The sequence below is a fragment of the Protomyctophum bolini genome, assembly GCF_963924005.1.
Source record: "Protomyctophum bolini genome assembly, chromosome: 21".
Classification (NCBI taxonomy): Eukaryota; Metazoa; Chordata; class Actinopteri; order Myctophiformes; family Myctophidae; genus Protomyctophum; species Protomyctophum bolini.
Window position 1 is genome coordinate 64,532 of NC_137882.1, and position 23,555 is coordinate 88,086.

At 42.1% G+C, this 23,555-nt stretch overlaps 2 protein-coding genes and 1 long non-coding RNA gene across 5 annotated transcripts; 1 reads left to right on the forward strand and 2 right to left on the reverse strand.

Annotated features, from left to right (window-relative positions):
• Positions 1-4,388: 4,388 nt before the first annotated feature.
• LOC308335966 (uncharacterized protein) lies at positions 4,389-9,238 on the reverse strand. Its single transcript, XM_080793196.1, has 4 exons — positions 9,169-9,238; positions 8,655-8,733; positions 6,080-6,305; positions 4,389-4,625 (listed from the first exon to the last, which is right to left on the reverse strand). Exons 3-4 carry the CDS (start codon positions 6,300-6,302, stop codon positions 4,483-4,485), a joined length of 366 nt encoding a protein of 121 aa, XP_080649322.1. The 5' UTR covers positions 6,303-6,305; positions 8,655-8,733; positions 9,169-9,238; the 3' UTR covers positions 4,389-4,482.
• Positions 9,239-9,759: 521 nt separating this feature from the next.
• LOC308336119 lies at positions 9,760-11,633 on the forward strand. The gene is made up of 3 exons (XR_013966118.1): positions 9,760-9,968; positions 10,673-10,779; positions 11,121-11,633. It is a non-coding gene; the product is annotated as an uncharacterized lncRNA (long non-coding RNA).
• A 4,967-nt stretch (positions 11,634-16,600) lies between these two features.
• On the reverse strand, positions 16,601-23,312 carry LOC308336364 (uncharacterized protein). Of its 3 annotated transcripts, XM_080793722.1 has the most exons (10): positions 22,778-23,312; positions 22,024-22,717; positions 21,788-21,866; positions 21,316-21,379; positions 20,552-20,602; positions 20,143-20,374; positions 19,405-19,721; positions 19,125-19,221; positions 18,603-18,689; positions 16,601-17,426 (listed from the first exon to the last, which is right to left on the reverse strand). In XM_080793722.1, exons 7-10 carry the CDS (start codon positions 19,718-19,720, stop codon positions 17,360-17,362), a joined length of 567 nt encoding a protein of 188 aa, XP_080649848.1. In that variant the 5' UTR covers position 19,721; positions 20,143-20,374; positions 20,552-20,602; positions 21,316-21,379; positions 21,788-21,866; positions 22,024-22,717; positions 22,778-23,312; the 3' UTR covers positions 16,601-17,359. The 3 variants fall into 3 exon arrangements, with proteins under 3 accessions (XP_080649848.1, XP_080649849.1, XP_080649847.1); XM_080793723.1 differs by having other exon boundaries at positions 21,331-21,379; positions 22,024-23,312; XM_080793721.1 differs by having other exon boundaries at positions 22,024-23,312.
• Positions 23,313-23,555: the final 243 nt, after the last annotated feature.

A 23,555-nucleotide genomic window follows, 5' to 3' on the forward strand; every position in this document is an offset into this window, starting at 1 on the left:
ATGGGGGTCCGTGGCCCAATAGAGATAATTCTGGGGGTCCTTCACATGAAAAAGGTTGAGCACCACTGACATAGAAACATGGGTTTTTCAGAAAAATGTTAGGATTTAGAAGCCTTTTTTATCGACCTCAGTCCAAAATGGGTTAAAACATTGACCATCAGCAACATAATAAATTCAAACCTGGCACCGCAGAACAGGCTGATCTTTGAGCGAGACCTCCTTGTGGTGCTTGAAGAGAACCTGCACTGCCGTGGACCTCTCTGTGGGCATCAGGGTGCCGTGAAGGGGCGTAACGGTGAAGATGGAGGCCCAGTTTGGCTGAGACGGGTCTGTTCTAGGGATGCACCGAAAGGGAAATTCTTGGCCGAAACCGAATACCGAATATAGGAAACAGTTGGCCGAAAACCGAATACCGAATAGCCGAATATATCTTTGTTGTAAAGCTACCTGATTATGGCAAAAGACATGATTATGGCAAAACCTAACTTAAATAATAAACACTTATGGGTCCATTAAAAAACATCTAAATAATTGGAGGCTTTGTGATTAATTAATCTCAATTAATCACATTTTAATCGCATATCAATAGGCCTATTTGACCTGAGCAGTGAGCTTTTTTTTCTACATAAGCATATGCAATAAAAACAAGTAGTAATAATAATAGTGATAATAATATTATTTATATAAAGCTTCTCTGAGTACTTAAAGACACTTTTCAAGGAGAACATGAGAAAACAAATAAAAACAACTTTATTAGAGAAAAACTAAGACTATGGAATAAAATAAATTAAAGTGGAATGAGATAGAAATATTCCAGAGGTGGGTTTGAATTAATACGTGGTGGCATGTCTCTGAGTTTTGGGAAGTGCATCGTTTTGACAGGTCTGCCTGCTCATGTGAACAGTGAAACCCTGACCATTAAACACGGGCAGAAGCAACGATACAGTCTATCATTCATTTTTAAAGCTAGACTTTAAAACAAGACTAAAACAAGACTGGGACTTTGTGGTCCCAGTCTCGTCAGCCGTTGACTCTGTCTGTCTGTCTGTCTGTCTGTCTGTATAATGTTACTGTACCTGTGTGTATTGTTGAGTGGTCCCAGTCTTGTCAGCCGTTGACAGTGTCTGAGACGCAGCATTGCATTGGTGTTCTGGAGGAGGAAAGACACAGTAAGTAGTAGTAGTAGTAGTAGTAGTAGCAGTAGTAGTAGTAGTAGTAGTAGTAGTAGTAGCAGTAGTAGTAGACCTAGGGTTAGGTGTTCTGGAGGAGGAAAGACACAGTAAGTAGTAGTAGTAGTAGTAGTAGTAGTAGTAGTAGTAGTAGACCTAGGGTTAGGTGTTCTGGAGGAGGAAAGACACAGTAGTGAGATAAGATACAGATAAGATACAGTAGAGTAAAGAACTGCACATGGAATAAATGTTTATTAGAATTATTTAACCTTTGCTTTGAGACCAATAGGGTTTAAAGCTGCCAAAATTAAAATGAAAAAACGGAATGTAAATTGAAATAATCATTTTCAGATCATCAACGCATTTCTTGAGACAAAAATAAATCTAAAATATTAATTATTCTAATTATTTATTATAATCCACAATAAGACCTGGTGAACAACTAGAGCTATCAGTATCAGCCACATCCTCATTTACCACCTGCTGGAATCATTTAGCTTATCAATTAAATCACTTGCTACTAAAGCTTAGTCCCGATAACAAACACCACAACGTACGGCTATAAAAGCTATAAATTATATCCTGTCACAGTAAATAATTTTATCCCACGGGATACATTTAATATTAATATATTTAACAGGCCACTCTTATTATATGGATAATGTAATTAGTATTATTATCACAACGATACACAGACAGTAGCTACTGAAGACACTGGTTCTCAAACGCTATAGAGTTATAAAATGTTGTTAAGAATTCATGTTCATTTTCATATTCAAATATTAAGCTTGAGTATGTATAATATTTCAGTCCCTGACCGCACTCTCATTGGGCTGCAGTTCCCCTGAGTCTGGGTGTAAAGCGATGATCTTCTGGTCCTCTTCACAAATCCTCCATTGGAACCTATAGCAAATGTCAATAAAGGCTATTAAGCAGAATAAGCACTGGCGCTCTACAGTGGTGGTAAGTAACTAAATACATTTGCATAAGTACTGCACACAATTTTTAGTTATTTTTTACTTTATGTGAGTATTTCCAATCTCCGACCAATAATTTTACTTCTACTCTATACATCTCAGATACAAATATTGCATTTTTACTACATTTATTTGACAGCTTTAGGTCACAATGCGTCGCATTGTGAAAGATGTTTACATACATTTGAAAACTTGAAATGAGACATTTTGCATAAAGAGTACTTTCTACTTTTGGTACATTTTATACCAATACTTTTACTTGTAACAGTTCTATATTGGTAGCCTACTTTTACTCTCAAGTACAAAATGTGAGTACTTTTTGTTTCCCACCAATGGTGCTCTATACATCTTTACTGATACGGTGTATAAAATCCAACCACGGACCTCAGAGGCAGGCAGCTGAGGTTCCTGATGGAATGGGAGCGCTGCGACTGGGAGCCCACCGCTGTGGGCTGGAAGTAAAGACCACTCTCTCCTTCCATAGACACACACGGCTGCTCTGCCACACTGACCACTATTAACTCCTAGAGGGGACACACACATGGAAAATTGCAAACAAAAATACATGCAAACTTATCTTTTTTTTTTTTTTTTATATATTTTTATAGGGTTTTTTCCATTTAAAATACAAGACATATGACCACAAACGAGACATAGGGGATAAAACAAAACAGAACAGTAAACAAAACAAAGGAAAACAAAACAGAACAGAACAAACCCTCATAACTATCCACCCGCCCTCACCCTCCCATGCCCCGGGGGAAACAGAATAAGTTACTATACTTGAGAATCATGCATTAAAGTACTAATTAAAATTAAGTGCTAGCAATAATGGAAGCAATGTAACAAAAACAAATTAAGCTATTTCATTTTCAAATATATATCTATGTACATACATACACACACACAAACATATGTAAGTGTACATACACATATACATACCGTACATGGATGGATCGACCCACAGCCAGGCACCACGAGCACAGAGGCTGCCTGGGTGTGGTCTGGGCTGTGGTCCGGGACCTGTTCCGGGTCCAGGGAAAAGGTGAGCGGCAGGTCTCCAGAGTTGTGGAGCAGCACTGTCCGGTAGGCGGGAACACTCAGCGCAGGGACAACCTACAGTAGTACAGCATGTGTCAACCACATCAATGAAGTGATCTTTGAGTCTCCCCCAGTCATCAAATTATTGGCTTATAGGAATGTGCTAAAATCTCCACAAATTCAAGGCTTCATGTGGTGTGTGTGAAGAGGAGAAACGAGGAACCATTTAAGTCCATATTAATTATCCATAATGTATAAATTATGGCTAAGGGGTAAGGACAGATAAGACTTTTCAGGGAGGGGTCAGAATGGACTTAAATGGTTCTTCGTAATTGTTTTGGGTGAACTACTTTCTGCAGTCAACTCTGATGTGCGAGAGAGAAAGAGGGAGAGGGGCACACAGACAGACAGATAGACATTGAATAGACATATATATATTTTTTTACCACTAATGGGTGCAGCAGGGAGCAGTGTGGAATGAAGTGCTCTTTGCCAGGCTGGAAGGATTGACCTATGACCCTGACCGTCACACACCAGGGGGGGCACAGCAGCCGCTCATCCACCTGCCGATGGTCCCGCAGTATCTGCAAGGGGAGGGCGGAGAGGTTTGGATTTTGACCACTTGAATCCTCGCTCCCACAATTCTGGGGGAAATACCAGATCTACAAGCTCACAACACAGTTTGTAGATCTACCATTTCCAGCGAAGCGATTTGGCGTAGAAGAAAACTAAAGCAGAACAAGTTTAAAGTCAAGTCAACCCAGGTGGGTTTCATAGTATAGAGCAGGGTCCGCGGGACATGTACCACCAGTACGTGAAAAGCAGGCTGGGAAAGTGGATTGTAAACAGCGGAGACAAGTTAAGTCCGTCACATCACTGACAAATCCTTGGTATCTTTATAAGCAGCTTCGAGCATAATGCTATAGCATAATGGCGGCAGAAGATGTAACCCAGGTAAAGTAATGCGTCACAATATCGCAGACACGATTTTAAGATGTTATTCTGCATAGAGAAAAGCTTCTGCGAAACCCTTGGAACCAGGAGATGAGCGAGTGACGTCAGGACTTCGGCACTCTATACATCAACATATATAACCTGATTACCTTATAGACAGCGAAGCACTCCAGCTGTGCTCCATGCAGGGTGTTGAGCTGATGGGGGTCATAGGTCACTCTGAACGAGGTGCACTTCAGTGGACCCAGTTCCTGAGTTTTCCTTTGGTATGGTTGGTGATAGACACAGACCGAGAGGCAGAGGATGATGAGGATGGAGAGGGCCCGTGATTGAAGAGCAGTTCAGCAGGTTGGACTGTGACGTGAGGAGAGGAGGAGAAGGAGGAGGCAGAGAGAGGAGCCATGCCACCAGAGCAGGCCTGGTAGTATTCCTCCATTGGAGAGTTGTCCATGACAGAAACATGGTCGGCTTCCTGGTCTGGGTTCTAGAAAAGATTCAAGGTGCATATGCATATAAGAGTAAACATTAAAAAGGCAGTAACCGAAAATGAAACAAAGCTAAATTAATCAGGGCCTTCGCAAATTATGCTAGTTAATTTATTTATATTTTTATAAAGATATTTTTGGGGAGAGAGATGGGGGGGAAGACACGCAGGAAAAGTAATTGGGACTCAAACCTGCTACACGCTGGACCGCGTGGCCGGCCCAGGCCATATAGTGTTTTTACAGTACATAGATTGTGCATTACATTCACCCATTCACACACCGATGGCGGAGGAAGTCACCAACCTGCACATCAGGAGCAATTAGTGGTTGCCCACCACAGTGCCATCAACCAGTGGTGGAAAAAGTACTAAAATGTTTTACTTAAATCTTTTAGAAATACTCTTGTTACAAGAAAAAGTACAAAAGTATTGGCATCACAGTGTACTTAAAGTACCAAAAGTAAAATTACTCGTTATGCAGAATGTCTCATTTCAAGACAAGTTTTCATATGTATACAAATATTTTGAAAATGACAGATCTACAAGCAATGTGCCACATCACAACACAAGCTTGTAGATCAGCAAAATGTATATAGGGCTGAAGTGGTTAGTGTATGTTTTGTCATCATTATGAAGATGTACAAAGTAACTAAAGTTTTCAAATGAATGTAGTAGAGAAGTAAAAGTTCTAGAAAATGGAAACACTCAAAATTGTGCCACCATTTTTTTCCCACCCTAAAACATGATCATCAGGTATTATTACAATATAAGGGGGAAGAACTTTTTCCAAAAAGTGTACAGTATTTGTTAAAATCATGCTTTTATGTGGACACGCCCACCAGTTCATTAAGTATGCCTGGATTGCCTGGTGGGTGGTGATGGGTGGTGATCCACCTGAACTGAAGCCGCACCCACAGCTGTAGTTGTATGATAAAGGGGGAGGGGTTAGGGGAGGGGCTGATAGTGTGGTGTCACTATATTACTGTTTATTTCATTGACCCGTTTGACTTTCAAGGGTTCAGCCTCCAGGAAGAACCCCTAAATACAAAGTTAATACACCATTGCACATAAAAACAACTCCAGGGTGTCTAATGAAGTACTGTCACCTCATAGACACATGGAAAACTGGAAAAATACAAAAATTGTGGCAGTCCATCTTTAAGTAAATGTATGTAGTTACTTTCCACCACTGCCATAACGAGAGCTTTCCAAAAGCAAAACGGTTAACCACTAAATCCCTACTTTATACTTAGACGTACAATGGTGTCTTGCTAACACAAGCTCACAAGACATCACATCACAACATGTTGTGAGCTTATAAATCTCATATTTTTGGCATTTCTGAAAGTCTAAGAAGTATAAGAAGTTTGAACAATTATGAAAATGTGCCCTCACCCACTGCCTGTTCGCTTCTTCTCGCCCTAAAACGATTCATAGTGCACCTGTATACCTACCTATACATTTCCCGGTGAGTTTGAGCAGGGCTTTGCTGAGCGATCCGGGATAGTTCAGGGACAGGTAGTCGACAGAGACTGCGTCTGCGGCCAGCGGGGCGTAAGTGACCGTCACCCGCAGCGACGCACCGGGAGCCACCTCCCCGTTGGTGGCGTCACAGCTGAACTCTGACCCGAGCAGGGGTGAAGCACCAGGCAGCCGAGAGAGGGAGAAGGAGGTCATCACCTGGAGGAGAGGGAGGGAGGGAGGGAAGGAGAGTGGAGAGAGAGTAGTTAGGGAAAGTAAGCCAAATGTGTGACCAACCTGCAAAATAAATGCTTATACCAATAGCTTTCTTCACAAAATATGTTCATAAAAGGTGTCTACTATCACCTCTCAATTTGTTCCAACCCAACTCCCTTGGGAAACTTTGCGACGGGTGCTGAAAGTTCCAGTTCCAAGTACCATTAACAACCTGTTACCTATATGCAAATTTAAAAAGTAGCATGTGACGTGTCAAACTATAGGGGTTTTTCATGATTCTGTTTTGCACAAAGACGTTTTAGCCGGCCCAGGCGGTGGCGTAACCGTTTGGGCACCCGACTGGTAATCCAGTCGCAGTGTGCCGCGGGTTCGACTCCCGAGCCCGACACGGCCTTTACTGCATGTCATCCCCCCATCTCTCTCCCGTTTCCTGTCAGCCTACTGTCTGTCCCTTCAAAAACCAATAAAAGGCGTAAGCCGCAAAAAATATCTTAAAAAAACAAAACGTTTTAGCCCAAGGAGAAAACCCCTAGTTTGACCCGTCACATGCTACTTAAACTAAAGCAGATTAAAAATTAGAACATTTTGCCTGCATATAGGTTGTTAATGGTAACCCAACTTTCAGCAGCTGTCACAAGGTTCGGTTGGAACAAATTGAGAGGTGATATTTGTGAAGAAAGCTATTAGTCATATTTTGCAGATTGGTAACTTTCGCTGACTAGAGAGAGAGAGAGAGAGAGAGAGAGAGAGGTACAAGGAGGATGCGTATACTGTGCATGTCTTCATTTTCTACTCACAGGGGAAGGATTGGTAACATCAAAGTGTTTCTGCACACTGACACCCACAGGTACATAAAATGGAAAATTTTAAAATTTACCAAGGAACGCAGAATTCCCGTTTGTATTACCGTCGTACAGTCTGGAGCAACGGAAGCTCTGATCATGAGTAAAATATAAATGCTTCCGTCGTACAGTCTGGAGCAACGGAAGCTCTGATCATGAGTCTAATATAAATGCTTCCGTCATACAGTCTGGAGCAACGGAAGCTCTGATCATGAGTAAAATATAAATGCTTCCGTCGTACAGTCTGGAGCAACGGAAGCTCTGATCATGAGTAAAATATAAATGCTTCCGTCGTACAGTCTGGAGCAACGGAAGCTCTGATCATGAGTAAAATATAAATGCTTCCGTCGTACAGTCTGGAGCAACGGAAGCTCTGATCATGAGTCTAATATAAATGCTTCCGTCTTACAGTCTGGAGCAACGGAAGCTCTGATCATGAGTAAAATATAAATGCTTCCGTCATACAGTCTGGAGCAACGGAAGCTCTGATCATGAGTAAAATATAAATGCTTCCGTCATACAGTCTGGAGCAACGGAAGCTCTGATCATGAGTAAAATATAAATGCTTCCGTCGTACAGTCTGGAGCAACGGAAGCTCTGATCATGAGTCTAATATAAATGCTTCCGTCATACAGTCTGGAGCAACGGAAGCTCTGATCATGAGTAAAATATAAATGCTTCCGTCGTACAGTCTGGAGCAACGGAAGCTCTGATCATGAGTAAAATATAAATGCTTCCGTCATACAGTCTGGAGCAACGGAAGCTCTGATCATGAGTAAAATATAAATGCTTCCGTCATACAGTCTGGAGCAACGGAAGCTCTGATCATGAGTAAAATATAAATGCTTCCGTCGTACAGTCTGGAGCAACGGAAGCTCTGATCATGAGTAAAATATAAATGCTTCCGTCATACAGTCTGGAGCAACGGAAGCTCTGATCATGAGTAAAATATAAATGCTTCCGTCGTACAGTCTGGAGCAACGGAAGCTCTGATCATGAGTAAAATATAAATGCTTCCGTCGTACAGTCTGGAGCAACGGAAGCTCTGATCATGAGTAAAATATAAATGCTTCGTCGTACAGTCTGGAGCAACGGAAGCTCTGATCATGAGTAAAATATAAATGCTTCCGTCATACAGTCTGGAGCAACGGAAGCTCTGATCATGAGTCTAATATAAATGCTTCCGTCATACAGTTTGGAGCAACGGAAGCTCTGATCATGAGTAAAATATAAATGCTTCCGTCATACAGTCTGGAGCAACGGAAGCTCTGATCATGAGTAAAATATAAATGCTTCCGTCATACAGTCTGGAGCAACGGAAGCTCTGTAATAGTATTATAGTATTTATACTCACTCTCTAACAGAGTACATAAAGAGTACATCAGTAGTAAAGTAATAGTATTATAGTATTTATACTCACTCTCTAACAGAGTACATAAAGTACGAGAACTACAGACCTCGTTAAGGGAATAGGAATTGAACTACAGACCTCGTGGTACCATCTGGACACAGGGAGGCTGTGAGTGATCGCTAACCAGTTCCTGTGGACCTCGAAGTCTGTGGAGTGACTGACACACACACACACACACACACACACACACACACACACACACACACACACACACACACACAGTTACCAAGTTACCAAACTACTAGAATAAATATTATAAATATATACAGTCATTTATAAATACATTATGTATCATAATTTGATACATAATGTATTTATATCATTATAATTATATCATTATGTTATAAATAATAACAAGTAAAGGAATCTTGTTCTTTGGTTGACTTTTTTGATTACGTTGGTGGCGATTTTATCACCGGAAAGATTAGCCTCCAGGATGGAACCTAGGTAGGTAATTTAATCTTTACGTGTGATAACATTGTCACCAACTCTAACCAAGAAGCCATTTTCCTTGCCTTTCTGTATATAAAGACTATTATAAACAACAACTATTTATAAACATGAAACATTATAATAATAATATTAGACTCACTATGCGTTCAGAAACAGACATTTCAACAGAGAAACTCCAAAAGCTAGAGCAAAAACCAACTCCAACTGTCGGCCGCCATGACACCTGTGACGTCACTTGTTTTGTCATACAAACCTTTATTGACAATCCCAGAGGGGGCGTTCGGCAATGAGCGCCGGGAGCGTCCGGGAGCGCAGCGCCTGTTAGTTAGTATGGGCAGTTCTGCTCAGTGTGAAAGAACCGAACGCACCCGGAGATAAGCTGTGTAAATGCTGGGTTCCTATTGGCTGCTCGGTGCTCACATCCTTTCTAGAACCCGCCTACCGCATCCGGTCCTTTCGCCGCACACACACATGCACCACTCACGGGCTGGTGTCCGTATCCGGTACTGACCGGATGTGCAGCCTCTTGTTGAGAAGCGTCTGACTGCAGGGCAGGATTGATCGATCAAGAAGTCTCTGCGAGGGGGGAGGGCATTGATCAGGAAGTATTGCAAGGGTGGGGGCGGTCCATGGGAGCTTGTTGTTGTCCGCATGCCATGTCCGCTTATTATAAGCGACTTGTATTATTATCGTTATTTGTATTATTATTAATATTATTATTAATTTAATATGCTGCTATGCTTCTAGCTCTGCTATTTTCAAACAGTTGATGAACATTAGATTTAAATGAGCTAATCTGTTGCAATTTGTTGAGTGGCTTCTTTTCAACATTTCTGTTGCAAAATCTGGCACCACTTACACTATTGGGTTACTTATATTACAGCCCGTTTGCTGCAGTTCTTTCCACTTTCCAGACTCTTCTCGTTCTTCCTCCGCAAGGTACGTAAACCAGCAAGACAATATTAATATTATAAGTATAACTTAATATAAATGTAAACGTTCTGCAGTGCAAACTATAGCCTTATGAACAGGAGTTAATGAGTTTGTTTTTCTTTTCTTTCTTGCCTGCTCGAGTAGCTTAGCCTCTTAGCTAAATACCGGACAGATACAAAGGATACACCGGTAGCTAACACTCGAGTAATAACACAACAAGCAATATTCCGATTCTAACTTATGAAGCTAAACTACCATTAATGCACCTAGCGTTAGGAGTTAAACGGGTTCGTTTTCCCCCTTATATTCTGTTTTTGTAACATGCACTTGCATTATTTTGTTAGCTGTTATGTTCCATGAAATTAGTTAATGACACAGGAAAACTCTTCACATAGAGCATGTCTGACATAAATATGAAATAATTTCTTAAACATGTAGCCAAAGTGTTAGGTTATTCATTAGCAGCAGCTAGCATGGCTGCATACAACATGCATCCCTGCTTCTGGTGACATATTATTTTAATTTGTGAGGTCTGTTAAATGATGGATCATTTTTATTAGTTTAATACTTAAAAAAAAAGATTACTGTTATTGTTACAGCATAGGCAAATTGACAGATCTATGGACTTAATGCCTGTCTACAGATGTAGATTATCTGCTCTGCAAATTCAGTGTAATTGTTAAAATTGTCTTGTTTATTTTTATTAACAGATGCATCGTTCCATATTGACCACCAATGAGTCTGTACAGCTCAAACAATGTACAACCTGCTGTACACTGTACCACTGCTCATATTAAAACTGCAATCGCTTTTGAAGGTATGTATAAGCTTGTTTTTTATTTTTAGGATGTATGTCTGGATGTACTGTAGAGAGGAGGCATTTTCATTATCTTTCAAATTGACATTGGGACTTATTCAGACTGTTGGCCTTGGCCAGGCAGGGTGTGTTATTCATGCACTCATTTCACCCAGGTTCCATCTCTGCAACGCATGCAATTTGTGTGTTCAGTCAGTGAGTCAGTCTAGTGACTGCCAGTGGTCTATGAAGGATGGATCTCCCCTTAAGTACATTTGAAATGTAAGAATGAGTTGGTGCTGTGTGTGTATATTATATACTGTATATTAATTTGTCATATTGTATGTCTCCCCTCCCTCTAGATCTGCGCATCATTAGATGCTGTCTTAACTGCAGATCAGATACATCTCAGGCACACTATCATTGTCCCTGCGGTGTAAGAACACCCTTTTAAGGGCTGATGCGATGAGAAAACACCTGCCGAAGTGCAAACTCTATTCAGGTCAGCTGTCCAGCCCTCCTCAGTCTGCCAGCCCTGCGATGCACAGTGGTCAGTCTGCCAGCCCCGCGATGCACAGTGTTCAGGCGCCCAGCCCTTCTGAGCCCTCTACCCATTCCAGATGCCCGTACTGCTCTGCTTGGCTGCAGAGTGCATCCAAGCAAATGTACACAATGTTAAGGATGTTTACTTTGTAAAATGCTTTATCTGGGCTGAATTTGTTCTTTTGCCCACCTCTGGTGTATTATCAAACATTTGCAATGCGACTGTGTGGTAAACCCTTAATATAAACATAGATAACGTGGTTGTAATTGATACACATTCATTTGATTACAAAGTTGTATTCTTTAAGCAATAAAGAAAAGGATAAAAGGTTTTCACTATGTTGTGGCTCTATTGTTGTTTCCAAACACATGCAGTGTTGCAGGCTTTCTGCTTGTTTTATTGAATTGCCACTTCTCCCAGGTCCATGTACTGCTCTGGAAGTCCATGTTGGTACCTCGCAGGTGGGTGGAGGCTGCTATGACACGTGTAATATGATACCATGAACTATAAGTGTAATAGTATAGTGTAGTGTAACGGTGTAGTAAGTGTTTATGAAGATGTAGAAACCATTTAGACGTTACTTTGAATCACAAAATATGTATTGTATACAGAGTTTCCATAATTGTGCCCACAGATTAAAGCACTGTCACACTATTCATTGGTTTATACAAGTGTTATAGTCTGACATCCAGGAGTGATCAAATGTGATAGCAGTTGCCAGTTTCAGAAGAGAAGCAGAGTGAGTATACATACTGTTTTGGGGTAATAGTCTGAATATGCAAAACCACAATACCACAGTGTCGTAGGGTTAGTGGGTTATAGCCGGGTTTTAATAGGTAACAATTATTGAAAAGAAAAAAATGTTATAATATACTGTACCACCATGTACCATAGATGGACATGACCAACATAATACACCAACAGACAGCCGGAATTGTCCTGGTCCCCATAGGCCTACTGAGTTTAGGAGGACGTAGAAACCAATTTTGACATGACCCCAGAAGAGCAGTTAAACATCTAAGTTAACCATCTAACCTCCCCGAAAAGGCCTGTCTGTCCTGAACTCTTATCCATATTTATACATTATGGATAATTAGTATGGACTTATTTGGCTCAACTGCTGTCATACCTCACATGGTAGTGATATTGTTGGAGCGCAGAGTGAAGGTGACTGCATATCTTTTACACCTACTGCAGCAAGTGTAGGCTATATGTTACTACTCCTTAGTCCTTACAAGTTACTACTATGACCAAACAACCTATTTATTATCCATCCAGATTGTTGAATTACTGTGGAACAAACTATTGAAGAGACTTTATTGATAGTGCCTCCTAAGAAACCAGGTGGGACCACAAAAGGGTTGCTCAACCTTATGCCTGGAGTGCTCTCCAGTGAATGTCCAGCAGTCTGTGATTAGGCTCTCTATATATATATATATTATAAAAGTCACTACAATATATATATATAGATTGATTAACATGCAGTTTGCAGAATTACAGTACATTGAGTGGACGACACCATAAAGCAGGGGTTACCAAACTTTTTTGGACCAGGTACCCCTTTTGGGTAGGCACTCGGGGGGACGCTGGGGAGGCACTGGGCAGACACTGGGGAGGCACAGGGGAGACACTGGCGAGGCACTGGGCAGACACTGGGGAGGCACTGGGGAGACACTGCGGGGAGGTACTCAGGGGGACACTGAGGAGGCACTCAGGGTCACACTGGGACAGTGGTGAGGCAGTAGGCACTCAGGGGACACTGGGGAGGTACTGGGGAGCCACTGGGCAGACACTGGGGAGGCACCATGGCGGACACTGGGGAGGCACTGGGCAGACACTGGGCAGACACACACACACACACACACATGATTTTTTTTTTTTTTGTCAGCTTGGGTACCCCCTGGCTATGCGTCGCATACCCCTAGCCCGCGGACCCCACTTTGGGAACTGCTGCCATAAGCATTACACTTGTTTACAATAGGGCCCACGATTCCTCCCGTCCAAAACGGCCCAGAGACGGCCGAGATACGCCGGGGACCCCCGCGGACCCCCACCCGGGCACGGGGCCGAGTCCCTGAGGGCGGCCCGGTCGCAACGAGATCCCCCCCGGCCAAAACGGACCAGAGACGGCCGAGATACGCCGGGGACCCCCGCGGACCCCCGCGGACCCCCACCCGGGCACGAGACCCACGGGGCCGAGTCCCTGAGGGCGGCCCGGTCGCAACGAGATCCCCCCCGGCCAAAACGGACCAGAGACGGCCGAGATACGCCGGGGACCCCCGCGGACCCCCGCGGACCCCCACCCGGGCACGAGACCCACGGGGCCGAGTCCCTGAGGGCGGCCCGGTCGCAACGAGATTCCCCCCGTTCAAAACGGACCAGAGACGGCAGTGATACGCCGGGGACCCCCGCGGACCCCCACTTGGGCACGAGACCCACGGGGCCGAGTCCCTGAGTGAGGAGGGAACAAGGGAACGCCCTTTTCTGTTTCCGTTTATCTGTTTCCGTTTCCGTTTTTGTGTTTCCTCTACTCTGGTTGATGTTGACTAACCCCGCCCCGTTGACTAACCCCGCCCTCGCAGAGACTTCTTGATCGATCAACCTGCCCTGCAGTCAGACACTCTTGCTCTTGTTACGACGCTCCCTTCCATTAGTTATTTCAGCAGATTTAAGTTTTACGCTTTACTTCCTGGTTAGGAGCTAGCTGAAGGTTTCCGGGTTCCTTCAGAATAAGATAAACGTCTTTATTTTAAAAAAAAATTAAGTATTTTTAAATGACTCATACTAGTAACTAGAGTACTTGTCCTAAAAGGTTGTACTGATTTAAATTAGCTGTTGATCCTTAGGTGTCCCCATTAAATGGGAACATTATCCTAAAGTCGTTAATTGCACCTATAGTAACTAGACCCTGTTGTAAACAAGTGTAATGCTTCATGGTGTCGTCCACTCACAGTCAACAGTCTTTGTATTGAGTTTGTGCTTAAAATGTACTGTAATTCTGCAAACTGTTAATAAATATTTCAATCAATCAATCAAAAAGACGGACCACAAACTTATATTATTGTTATAGTGTTATACAATTATATAAAATAAATAATTATGTTTTAGAACGTATTTAAATCTCATAAACATTTACTATTGTTAATATTATTGTTATTTCTATCCTTATTCTCGGCACTCATCAACCATGAATTCATCTAAATGTATATTAACCACAGGACCGCAGCTTGAAAACCGCAACCTCTTGAGGGTTACAGAATTCACTGGGCCGCCGATTTGAGTGTAACAGACCGGAAGTCTCTATTTCATAATGTGACCGTGGCGTGTTTACATCCGCTAGCCACCTATCTAGCTAGCTAGCTAGCTTGTCAGATGTATGTCAAAAAGAATAAAAAAAAACAAGACTGTATTTGTTGTAAAACATTTTTTATTTAATCGACAGTTTGTGTTATAATCTTCTGTCTTTTAGAACAACATTAAAACATGCAACACGTATTAATATGAATGAAGAGCAAATAAAACTAACAATAGCTAAAGCTAACGCAAACTTCCACGTTTTAATTTGGAGAAAAAGCGGAAATGCAGCGCTTGACGACAGAATGTTGACGCTTTTTATTTTGAAGAGTAAGCGGAAATGCAGCGTTTAACGGCAGAATTTCGACGCTTTCATTTTACAACGCACATTACTAAAGTTACCGCCAGATGGCGTTAATACCCACTTTCAATACATTTTGCATCACAGCCCAATTTAAAGCAGTGTGATTGTTGCGTTGCGTCCTCGACGCCCTGTGGGCTTGTAGATCTATTTTCGGCGCTCTGCACCGTTATACGACGGTTCATAAATGTACCGGGCGAAAGTAAATATTATTAAATTATGTTAATGAATGGATTATTTTAAATTAGATAGTTAATTCGTTATTTCGCTATTTTTTTAGTTAGTTTATTAGATGAAAAATATATATAGCACAGATTTAAAGTGAGACTTTGGTCTAAAGGATAACAGTGTTTCCATTGTGGTCCTAATATTCAATTACTAATAAAAAACACACGGACATTTACATTACACAAAGTTGGTAGACTAACCACCAGGGGCGCTATCGTCAGAGCTACAAGCCCACAACGAGCTGCATCAGTGACGCGCTGTGGGTTTGTAGATCCGCTATTCACAGCACACTCCACCTTCAATGTAGGCTATAGTGGGTGGCTGAGGCTGTACACATCTACCTATTAGATCTGGCTCTTTAGCCGAATGGTAACATACACGGCTGCAACGACGTCGAGTCTGTGGGGGCTATGGGGCTGTAGCCCCCATGAAGAATTAAATAGCCCCTTTTAGCCCCCATGAAGATTTTCGTGGACATTTTATATTAACATTACAGATTTTCTGGGAATTATTAACCCTCTGTGACTCTGTCGCAAAATTCCGAAAATGTGAACCTCTCAGGTGTTAAAAGTACTCAAATGCTAATCAGGTTTCTTTTGTTTTCACCTAGCCAGGTATTATATGTCTACAGTACAGTGCCCATAGGCGGCGGGTGTGTAAGGCTAGGGAAGGCTTAGCCTTCCCAAAAATTATGCTGGGTATTTTTTTAAATATATAATATATGTGCGCAGCATTATATAGAAGGCTATTGTGTGTAGTGTGTGTGTGTGTGTGTGTGTGTGTAGTTGCTGCTCCCTGGTGATCGGGTAGGTAGGCTATACAGCAACTGGCCTAATCAGCATATGATTGGCTACTATTGGTATGTCTGAAAACCTTGTCCGCTTCCAGTCGCTTTGTAGCAAACAGTAGCGCGCTGGTTTGTTTTGGGAAACATCAAAACGCAAAATGTATTTTCCAAGGCAAAGATAAAGTAATTCAGAAGAAGAAGCTGTGACTCGGCTGTCAGAACTCAGCACCACCACCAGTGCCCGCACGGTTCACAGTTCACACCACTGCAGCAACACTGACACGTTCAACGGAGTGACTGCTGTCTCTGTGCCGTCTGTGAAGAGCCATGAGCCGCGACTCCCGGGAGGGGAAGCAACACCGCCGGGTAATCTACACAGACTATAGTGAGACTACACACTGACTCGAGAAAAGACCCATATCGTCCAAAATAGGCTAATCAGTCGTTGTCTGTGTATAGGCTATAATTCATTGGTAAAAGTATGCTAAATAACTCATTTTTAGACCATTTGGGAAATAAATAAATCCGCAGCAGCGCGATCTAAGGGTAATGGACACATAACGGACACCCGGGTATAAATGCAATAATTTATTAACAAGAAAATAATGAATATTTACAGATATATGGCATCATGCATAAATTACAATCAACATGAAACATATTACTTTTATCACAATTCTTTTTGACTATGGCGTCTTCTCTCGTGTATCATCAGATGTCCGGCTCCATGCTCGCCTCTCCTTGGAGGCCAGTTGGGTCAAAACAAAGTATACCACATTGTGACAGCTGTAGTGAGTCTACAGTCCACCTGCCTGCTGGCAATATAGCCTGGTTGTGATATGTAGATGTGATTGATATTTTGCGTTTGTTTTTTTAAGTCATTCTATAACAACACAAAGTAATTGAATTTATTTTATGTATTAATTGTATTTTATATATTACTATGTTATTACTAATTTTATGTATAACTATATTACTAATTGTATTTATTTGATGTATTACTATGTTATTACTAATTTTACTTCATGCATTACAAATTGTATTTGTTTTATGTATTACTGTTATTACTAATTTTATTTTTTATGCATTTATTTATTTTATGTATTACTGTTATTACTAATTTTATGCATTACTATATTGATAATTTAATTTATTTTATGTATTATTGTCTACATTACTAATTATATTTATTTTATCCATTACTATGCTATTACTAATTTTAATTTACTTTTATTTTACTATTTTAATTTACTTTTATTTTACTATAATCTATTTTTTATCGTTCGTTTTATCCATTTATTTATATTATTATCTAGTTATTTATATTGGTTTATTATTTTATTGTTTAGAGCCCTGATTGATCACATCTACATATCACCACTACCAGTCAGGATCTGAGTGACTCAGAACCCTGGTGACCTCCAGATGGAGCCACACTGGAGACCAGCAACGTCCTAAAGAAAAGAAAGAAATGCTCATTACTACTTTGTTCATAAAACAATATTGATTGAAATATTTATTAACAGTTTGCAGAATTACAGTACATTTCACAAAGCACAAACTCAATACAAAGACTGTTAACTGTAAGTGGACGACCCAATTAAGCATTACACTTGTTTACAAGAGTGTCCACCATGTTCAATTCATCAAAACATTTAGAGACGTACAAATAAGACACTTCTATATAGTCAAAGAACAGAACAGGAATTCATCATAAAGGAGGTAAAAAGGGAAAATAAACTTATACAGTGAGGGGAAAAAGGGAGTCAAGGGATTCACATGTCTTAATGACTGTTGGTAGGGCGTTCCACATTTTGGTGGCATAGGAGTGAAAATAATTTAGTCCCTCGTTTGTGCCGAATCTGGGTTGTACATGATTCGTTGCACTCCCTCTGGTGTTGTGGGTGTGGACTTCGTTAACATAAAGGAAGTATCTAGACAGGTACATGGGTATCTTGGTGGTGTATCGAATCTTGTGGACCAGACCCATTGCAAGATGCTGTACTCTGTCGTCGACCCTAAGCCATTCCAACCTGTCAAAGTGGGCAGGAGTGAGGTAGGTTCGGGGGGTGAGGCCAAGTAGGAGCCTGACCAGTTTGTTTTGGGAGGTCTGGAGCCTAGTTTTAAGGGCCTTTGAGGTGCTGTGGTACCAGGAGGTGCATGCATAGTCAAAGAAACCTTGTACGAGGGCTCCTGTTAAGGTCTTCAAGGTGTTTTTGTTGACCAGTGAGGAGATCCTGTAAAGGAATCTTGTTCTTTGGTTGATTTTTTTGATTACGTTGGTGGCCATTTTATCACCGGAAAGATTAGCCTCCAGGATGGAACCTAGGTAGGTAATTTCATCTTTACGTGTGATAACATTGTCACCAACTCTAACCAAGAAGCCATTTGCCTTGCTGAGATTACTATTAGATCCAAAGAGAATGGATTCAATTTTTCCCAGGTGTAAAGATAGTTTGTTATCAGCGAGCCAGGTGCAGATTCTACCGAGTTCAGAGCTGAGGGCCTTTTTAACCTGCAGTTTGTTCCTGTCCGAGACTAGCAGTGCCGAGTCATCTGCGAACAGGAACAAGTTGCAGTCACAAGCTGATGTCATGATCATAGTGTGTGTGCGTGTGTTGTATAGTTACCTTGCTGTGATGTAACTCCAAAGGTGATCAGAAATAGTTGCTCCATCGGCTAGAAACGTGCTCTTCACCGGCATGATGATCTTGTTCCTAAAAAAAGTCTATAGTCAACCCTAACTGATTACAGAACATGATATAAAAAAACACAACTAGAAGGATTTAGGCCTGTCACAATTACCTAATCGCCAAGTATTTGAGATACTTTTTTAGAGTCATAATCGTCTCCATGTTGAAAATGTTCATATATTGTCAAACATTTTAAAGAAATAATGCAAGCAACCGATCTACAAGCTCTAAATGTGTCACTTTGTAATTTACTTCTTTTTTTAGTGTATAAAGTTATTGAATTATGCCATGTGCAGCTTTTTGTTTACAAAGCCTACAAAAGCCAAAGTTTTATTTAGAATGTTAGTATGACGCAATTAAATTGTTACTTGTAATTTATTTGAGCGACAATTAAAATCGGCCATTATAAAACCTTAAATTCTGACAGGCCTAAACAGGTTCCAGTGGCGTCTACCGAACCTTCTAGCTCCGTCCGAGCCTCCCAGCGACCCAGAAGTCCTCAGCGGAAACACCCTGGGAAATCTTCGGATCTCAGGCATCGGCTGAGATCTCCATTCTAACAAAGAACGAAAGACACACACCCCAAATTAGCTTTGCTGTGTGCGTGCGTGTCCTGTCGCAACATACACATGCACTTACAGTAACGTTTAAGAATAGGGATCGACCAATTATCGGCAACAGACGATTATTGGCTTTTTACGAAGCCTAAAAAAAGCCCTAACCCTAAAGCGGTTCGTACCGTTGAGTTCCTCACTGAGAAGGCCCAGGTCCGAAGTCCTCCAGCGTCTACCCAGATCTCCGTCCTCCCATCCATCCAGGCCCAGGTCCGAAGTCCTCCAGCGTCTACCCAGATCTCCGTCCTCCCATCCATCCAGGCCCAGGTCGGAAGTCCTCCAGCGTCTACCCAGATCTCCGTCCTCCGTCCTCCCATCCATCCAGGCCCAGGTCCGAAGTCCTCCAGCGTCTACCCAGATCTCCGTCCTCCGTCCTCCCATCCATGGACAGACCTGCAGATCTCCATCTCTAGAGGCTCCAGCTGTGTCTATGATCTCCATCCTGAGAGAGAAAGAAAGAAACCATTAGCTCTACAAGCTCACAACACGTTGCAGTGTGAGCTTGTAGATCTGCTATTTTTGCTGAACGGAATAGGGATGCTGGGGTTGAAGTGGTTAAAAAAAGTGTCAAAGACTTTGATTAGCTTGGAAAGCTGACAGACATTCAACCAGAGTGCCACTAGGAGGCATCAACACATGTACAGTCCTCAACATCTTTTGTAATTTGTATTCAAGTTGTTACAAAGACCAAGAGGTACGCTAATGATATGAGATATTGACTCTCAAACTATTGTGCAGAGTCATTTAGATTTATTCTAAAATATTTAAAACATTTGGATTACTGTAAATGCCATTCTTCGTACCATAACAGTACAAAAGCAGTTATCCATCCTCAGAAACAAGCAAGAACTATTCCTACTCACAGCTCATCAGAGTCCTCTGAGGAAGCCCCCGGGGGGGGGAGCTATGGAACGGATCTCTGTCCAGGGAACATCAGATCGTCTATCGATATCGCCATTCTAACAAAGAAAAAAAAACACACACACCAAATTAGCCTTTCTGTGTGTGTGTGTGTGTGTGTGTGTGTGTGTGTGTGTGTGTGTGCACTCCCTGTCCAGCAGCCGCGTTCCAGCGACGTCTACCGCGATCTTCATCCTAACAAAGACAGATTGATTAGAGTGACCAAGAGCCAGATATATATTCTATCCCGTCACAACATATATACATAAAACTTTTATTTATAGAGAACATTTAAACAGAAGCTAAACATATCACTTACAGTAATAAACGTTTCAGTTAGGGTTCTTTTTGACAGGCCTAACAGGGTCTTACTTTGAGTCGTCTTCAGAGGAATGCAGATTCCTGGAGAGACCTGCAGTACATCTGGAAGAAAGACATGGCCGTTATCGTCTATGAATGGCTTCATAGAAAAGAGCTTCGCACATCACTCCCTTGTTGTTGCTGCCAATAGTCTGGATAGTCTATACTTCTTATTCTTGATGACAATTGTTTATGAATTTGATGCATTACTATGTGTTGTTGCTTACTGTAAGTCACTCTGGATGTGAGAACTGCCTAAATTGTTGAAATTCCAAGACGTGATCAATTAGGGTCATAGGGTGTGCTCTTCGGAGATAGCAGTGGTGTCATTTGTATATTTTTACAGTCCCACTCCTCCCCATCATATCTTGCGGTGAAGCTGGACAGAACACTGTCCTTTAAACAACACCTGACAGCGTCAAGAGAAAGACCACCGCCTGTTCCGCACCGATACGGCGTCCAGCCGGTACCGAGGCTCTGGTGTTCCCCACCGCTGAGTACTGTGCCCCAGTCTGGAGCCGTAGCCCTCATGTTGGTTTTGGGGCTTTTTATGCCTTTACTGATAGTGAACAGTATATAGACAGGAAAGGGGGAAGAGATGGGGAGTGACACGCGGCAAAGGCCGTCGGGAGTCGAACCCGCAGCACGCCGTCCGGCTGGCTTGGCAGCATAGGTACCCAGACAGTTGAGCTAACCATCCGGGCCACACTTAAATATTTAATTGTAAAAAGTAAAAAGAAACCTCATAATCGTGAAAGGCCTAGAGCGGTTCTTACTGTGCGGTTCCTCACCGGGCAGGCCCAGGTCCGAAGTCCTCCGGCATCTACACAGATCTCCGTCCTAAGAAAGAAAGAAGGAAGGACCAAATTAGCTTTTGTTGAGCTGCATATTCAGAACCACTTAAACCCTCTATAGATTTGATAAAACAGACCTTTAAAGAGAGCATTTGGTATATGCTCCGATTTCACTCTACACAAATTGATTTGCCAAACATAGCAGATCTACAAGCTCGCAACACGTTGCAATGCGGTGTGAGCTTGTAGATCTGCTAATTTGGCTGAACGCTCCCCCCAGAATAGAGATGCTGGGGTTGAAGTGGTTAAAAAAAGTGTCATTAAGACTTTGATTAGCTTGGAGAGCTGACAGACATTCAACCAGTGCTACTAGGAGGAATGATACTGCCATGCTATACTTCGTACCATAACAGTACAACAGATATCCATCCCAACAAGAAATATTCCTACTCACAGCTCATCAGAAACCCCCGGGAGGGAAGCTTTGGAACGGATCTCTGTCCTTCCACGACGTCTACCACGACCCATCCACCCTAAGAAAGAAAGAACGAAAGATGAATTTAAGTGACCAAGAGCCAGATATACGTACATTGTGTCCTTTCACATCATACACAAAATGTATAGAGAACATTTAAAACAGAAGCCGACCATACCACTCACAGTAATAGAAAAGTCTAAGTGGTTTCTTACTTTGAGCCGCCTTCAGAGCCCCCCATGCAGATTCATCCATGGACAGCGAGAACTGTAGATGTCCACCTGTAGGGGCTCCGGTTGAGCCTCGCAGCATCTGGAATGAAGACATCGTGGTTATAGTCTATGAATGGCTTTGCACTCAACTCACTTGTTGCTGCTGCCAATAGGAATTTGTGATGTCTGTGTGGCGACAATTGCTGTGTGTCTGTTTTTTTATAATACATACAATTTATATAGCACTTTTCAAGGTACCCAAAGTTGCTTCACAAAACAGTAAAAACAAATTCATTTGAAAATAAACTAGATTAAAAAGGTTCAAAACTAGAATTTTTTGGCATGTTTGTGAAGCTTTTCGGTTCCACACCAGTAATTGCTGTTCAACACTAACAGATACATCCACAACCTCCCTGCAACAACATCAATGAAGTATGGCTATGCAGACGACCCGAGTACTGTGTCCCAGTCTGGAGCCGTAGCTCTCATGTCAAGAAGCTGGATGCTGCCCTCAACACCGGATGGGCCACCCCAAACAAACTGCCTGCCTGTTCTCGCTGGAATCACTCCAACAGAGGTCAGACGAGAAGCAGCCACGCTGGCCCTCACTGAGAAGGCACAGCTGAGTGAATCCCAGCCATCTCCTCCACAAGGTCGTCAGAGACACCACAGCACACGTGCCTCAAGTCATGGTGCCCTTTGCCACAACACACACACACACACACACACACACACACACACACCAAGTCACAGCGACCTTTGCCACAGCACACGTGCCTCAAGTCACTGTGCCCCTTTGCCACACAGGCCCAGGAACTGCTCCACACAACACCAGCCGACGCCTCCAAGGCATCCTGGGTGAAGGCAAGACAGAGGGACCAGTGGAATACATCGAGGACCCCAAATATGTTCTTTGCCAGCACCTCCCCTGCAAGGAGTGGACAACCCTCAAAGCAGAAGTGGGACATCTCGGACAGTGCCCACTGTGAACACGCATTGACCATTTGCCCCAAATACCGGCCACCGAATGGTGATCGTGGCTTAGGTGACCTAGACAATGACACATTGTACTGGCTTGCTGCAACAGAGCTGAAGTTCTATGGACATACGGCAGAAGATGTTTAAGAAACGTATTTTTTGTAATTTCTTCGGCAAACCTTTGTGGCATTTAATTTATGGAACATGTGGATGTTTCTTTATTTATTGTTGAAGTTTTAGTGCCACTTGTGGCATTCTTTGAAATGTATTGACACGTTTGATATATGTTTTTGTTAGGGATGTCCGATATTATCGGCCGATAAAGGCATTAATTACTTAATTAATAACCCTAACCATTAATTTTACTTTATTTATTCTTTTACATTAAAAACATCTACAAGCTCACAATACAATAAGACACATGTGAGCTTGTAGATCTGCTATTTTCAAAATATATATATATATTTTTTTTTATACATTTGAAAACTTGAGATGAGAGATTAGATCATTTTAGATGAGACATTTTGCATAATGAGTAATTATTAATAATTACTTTT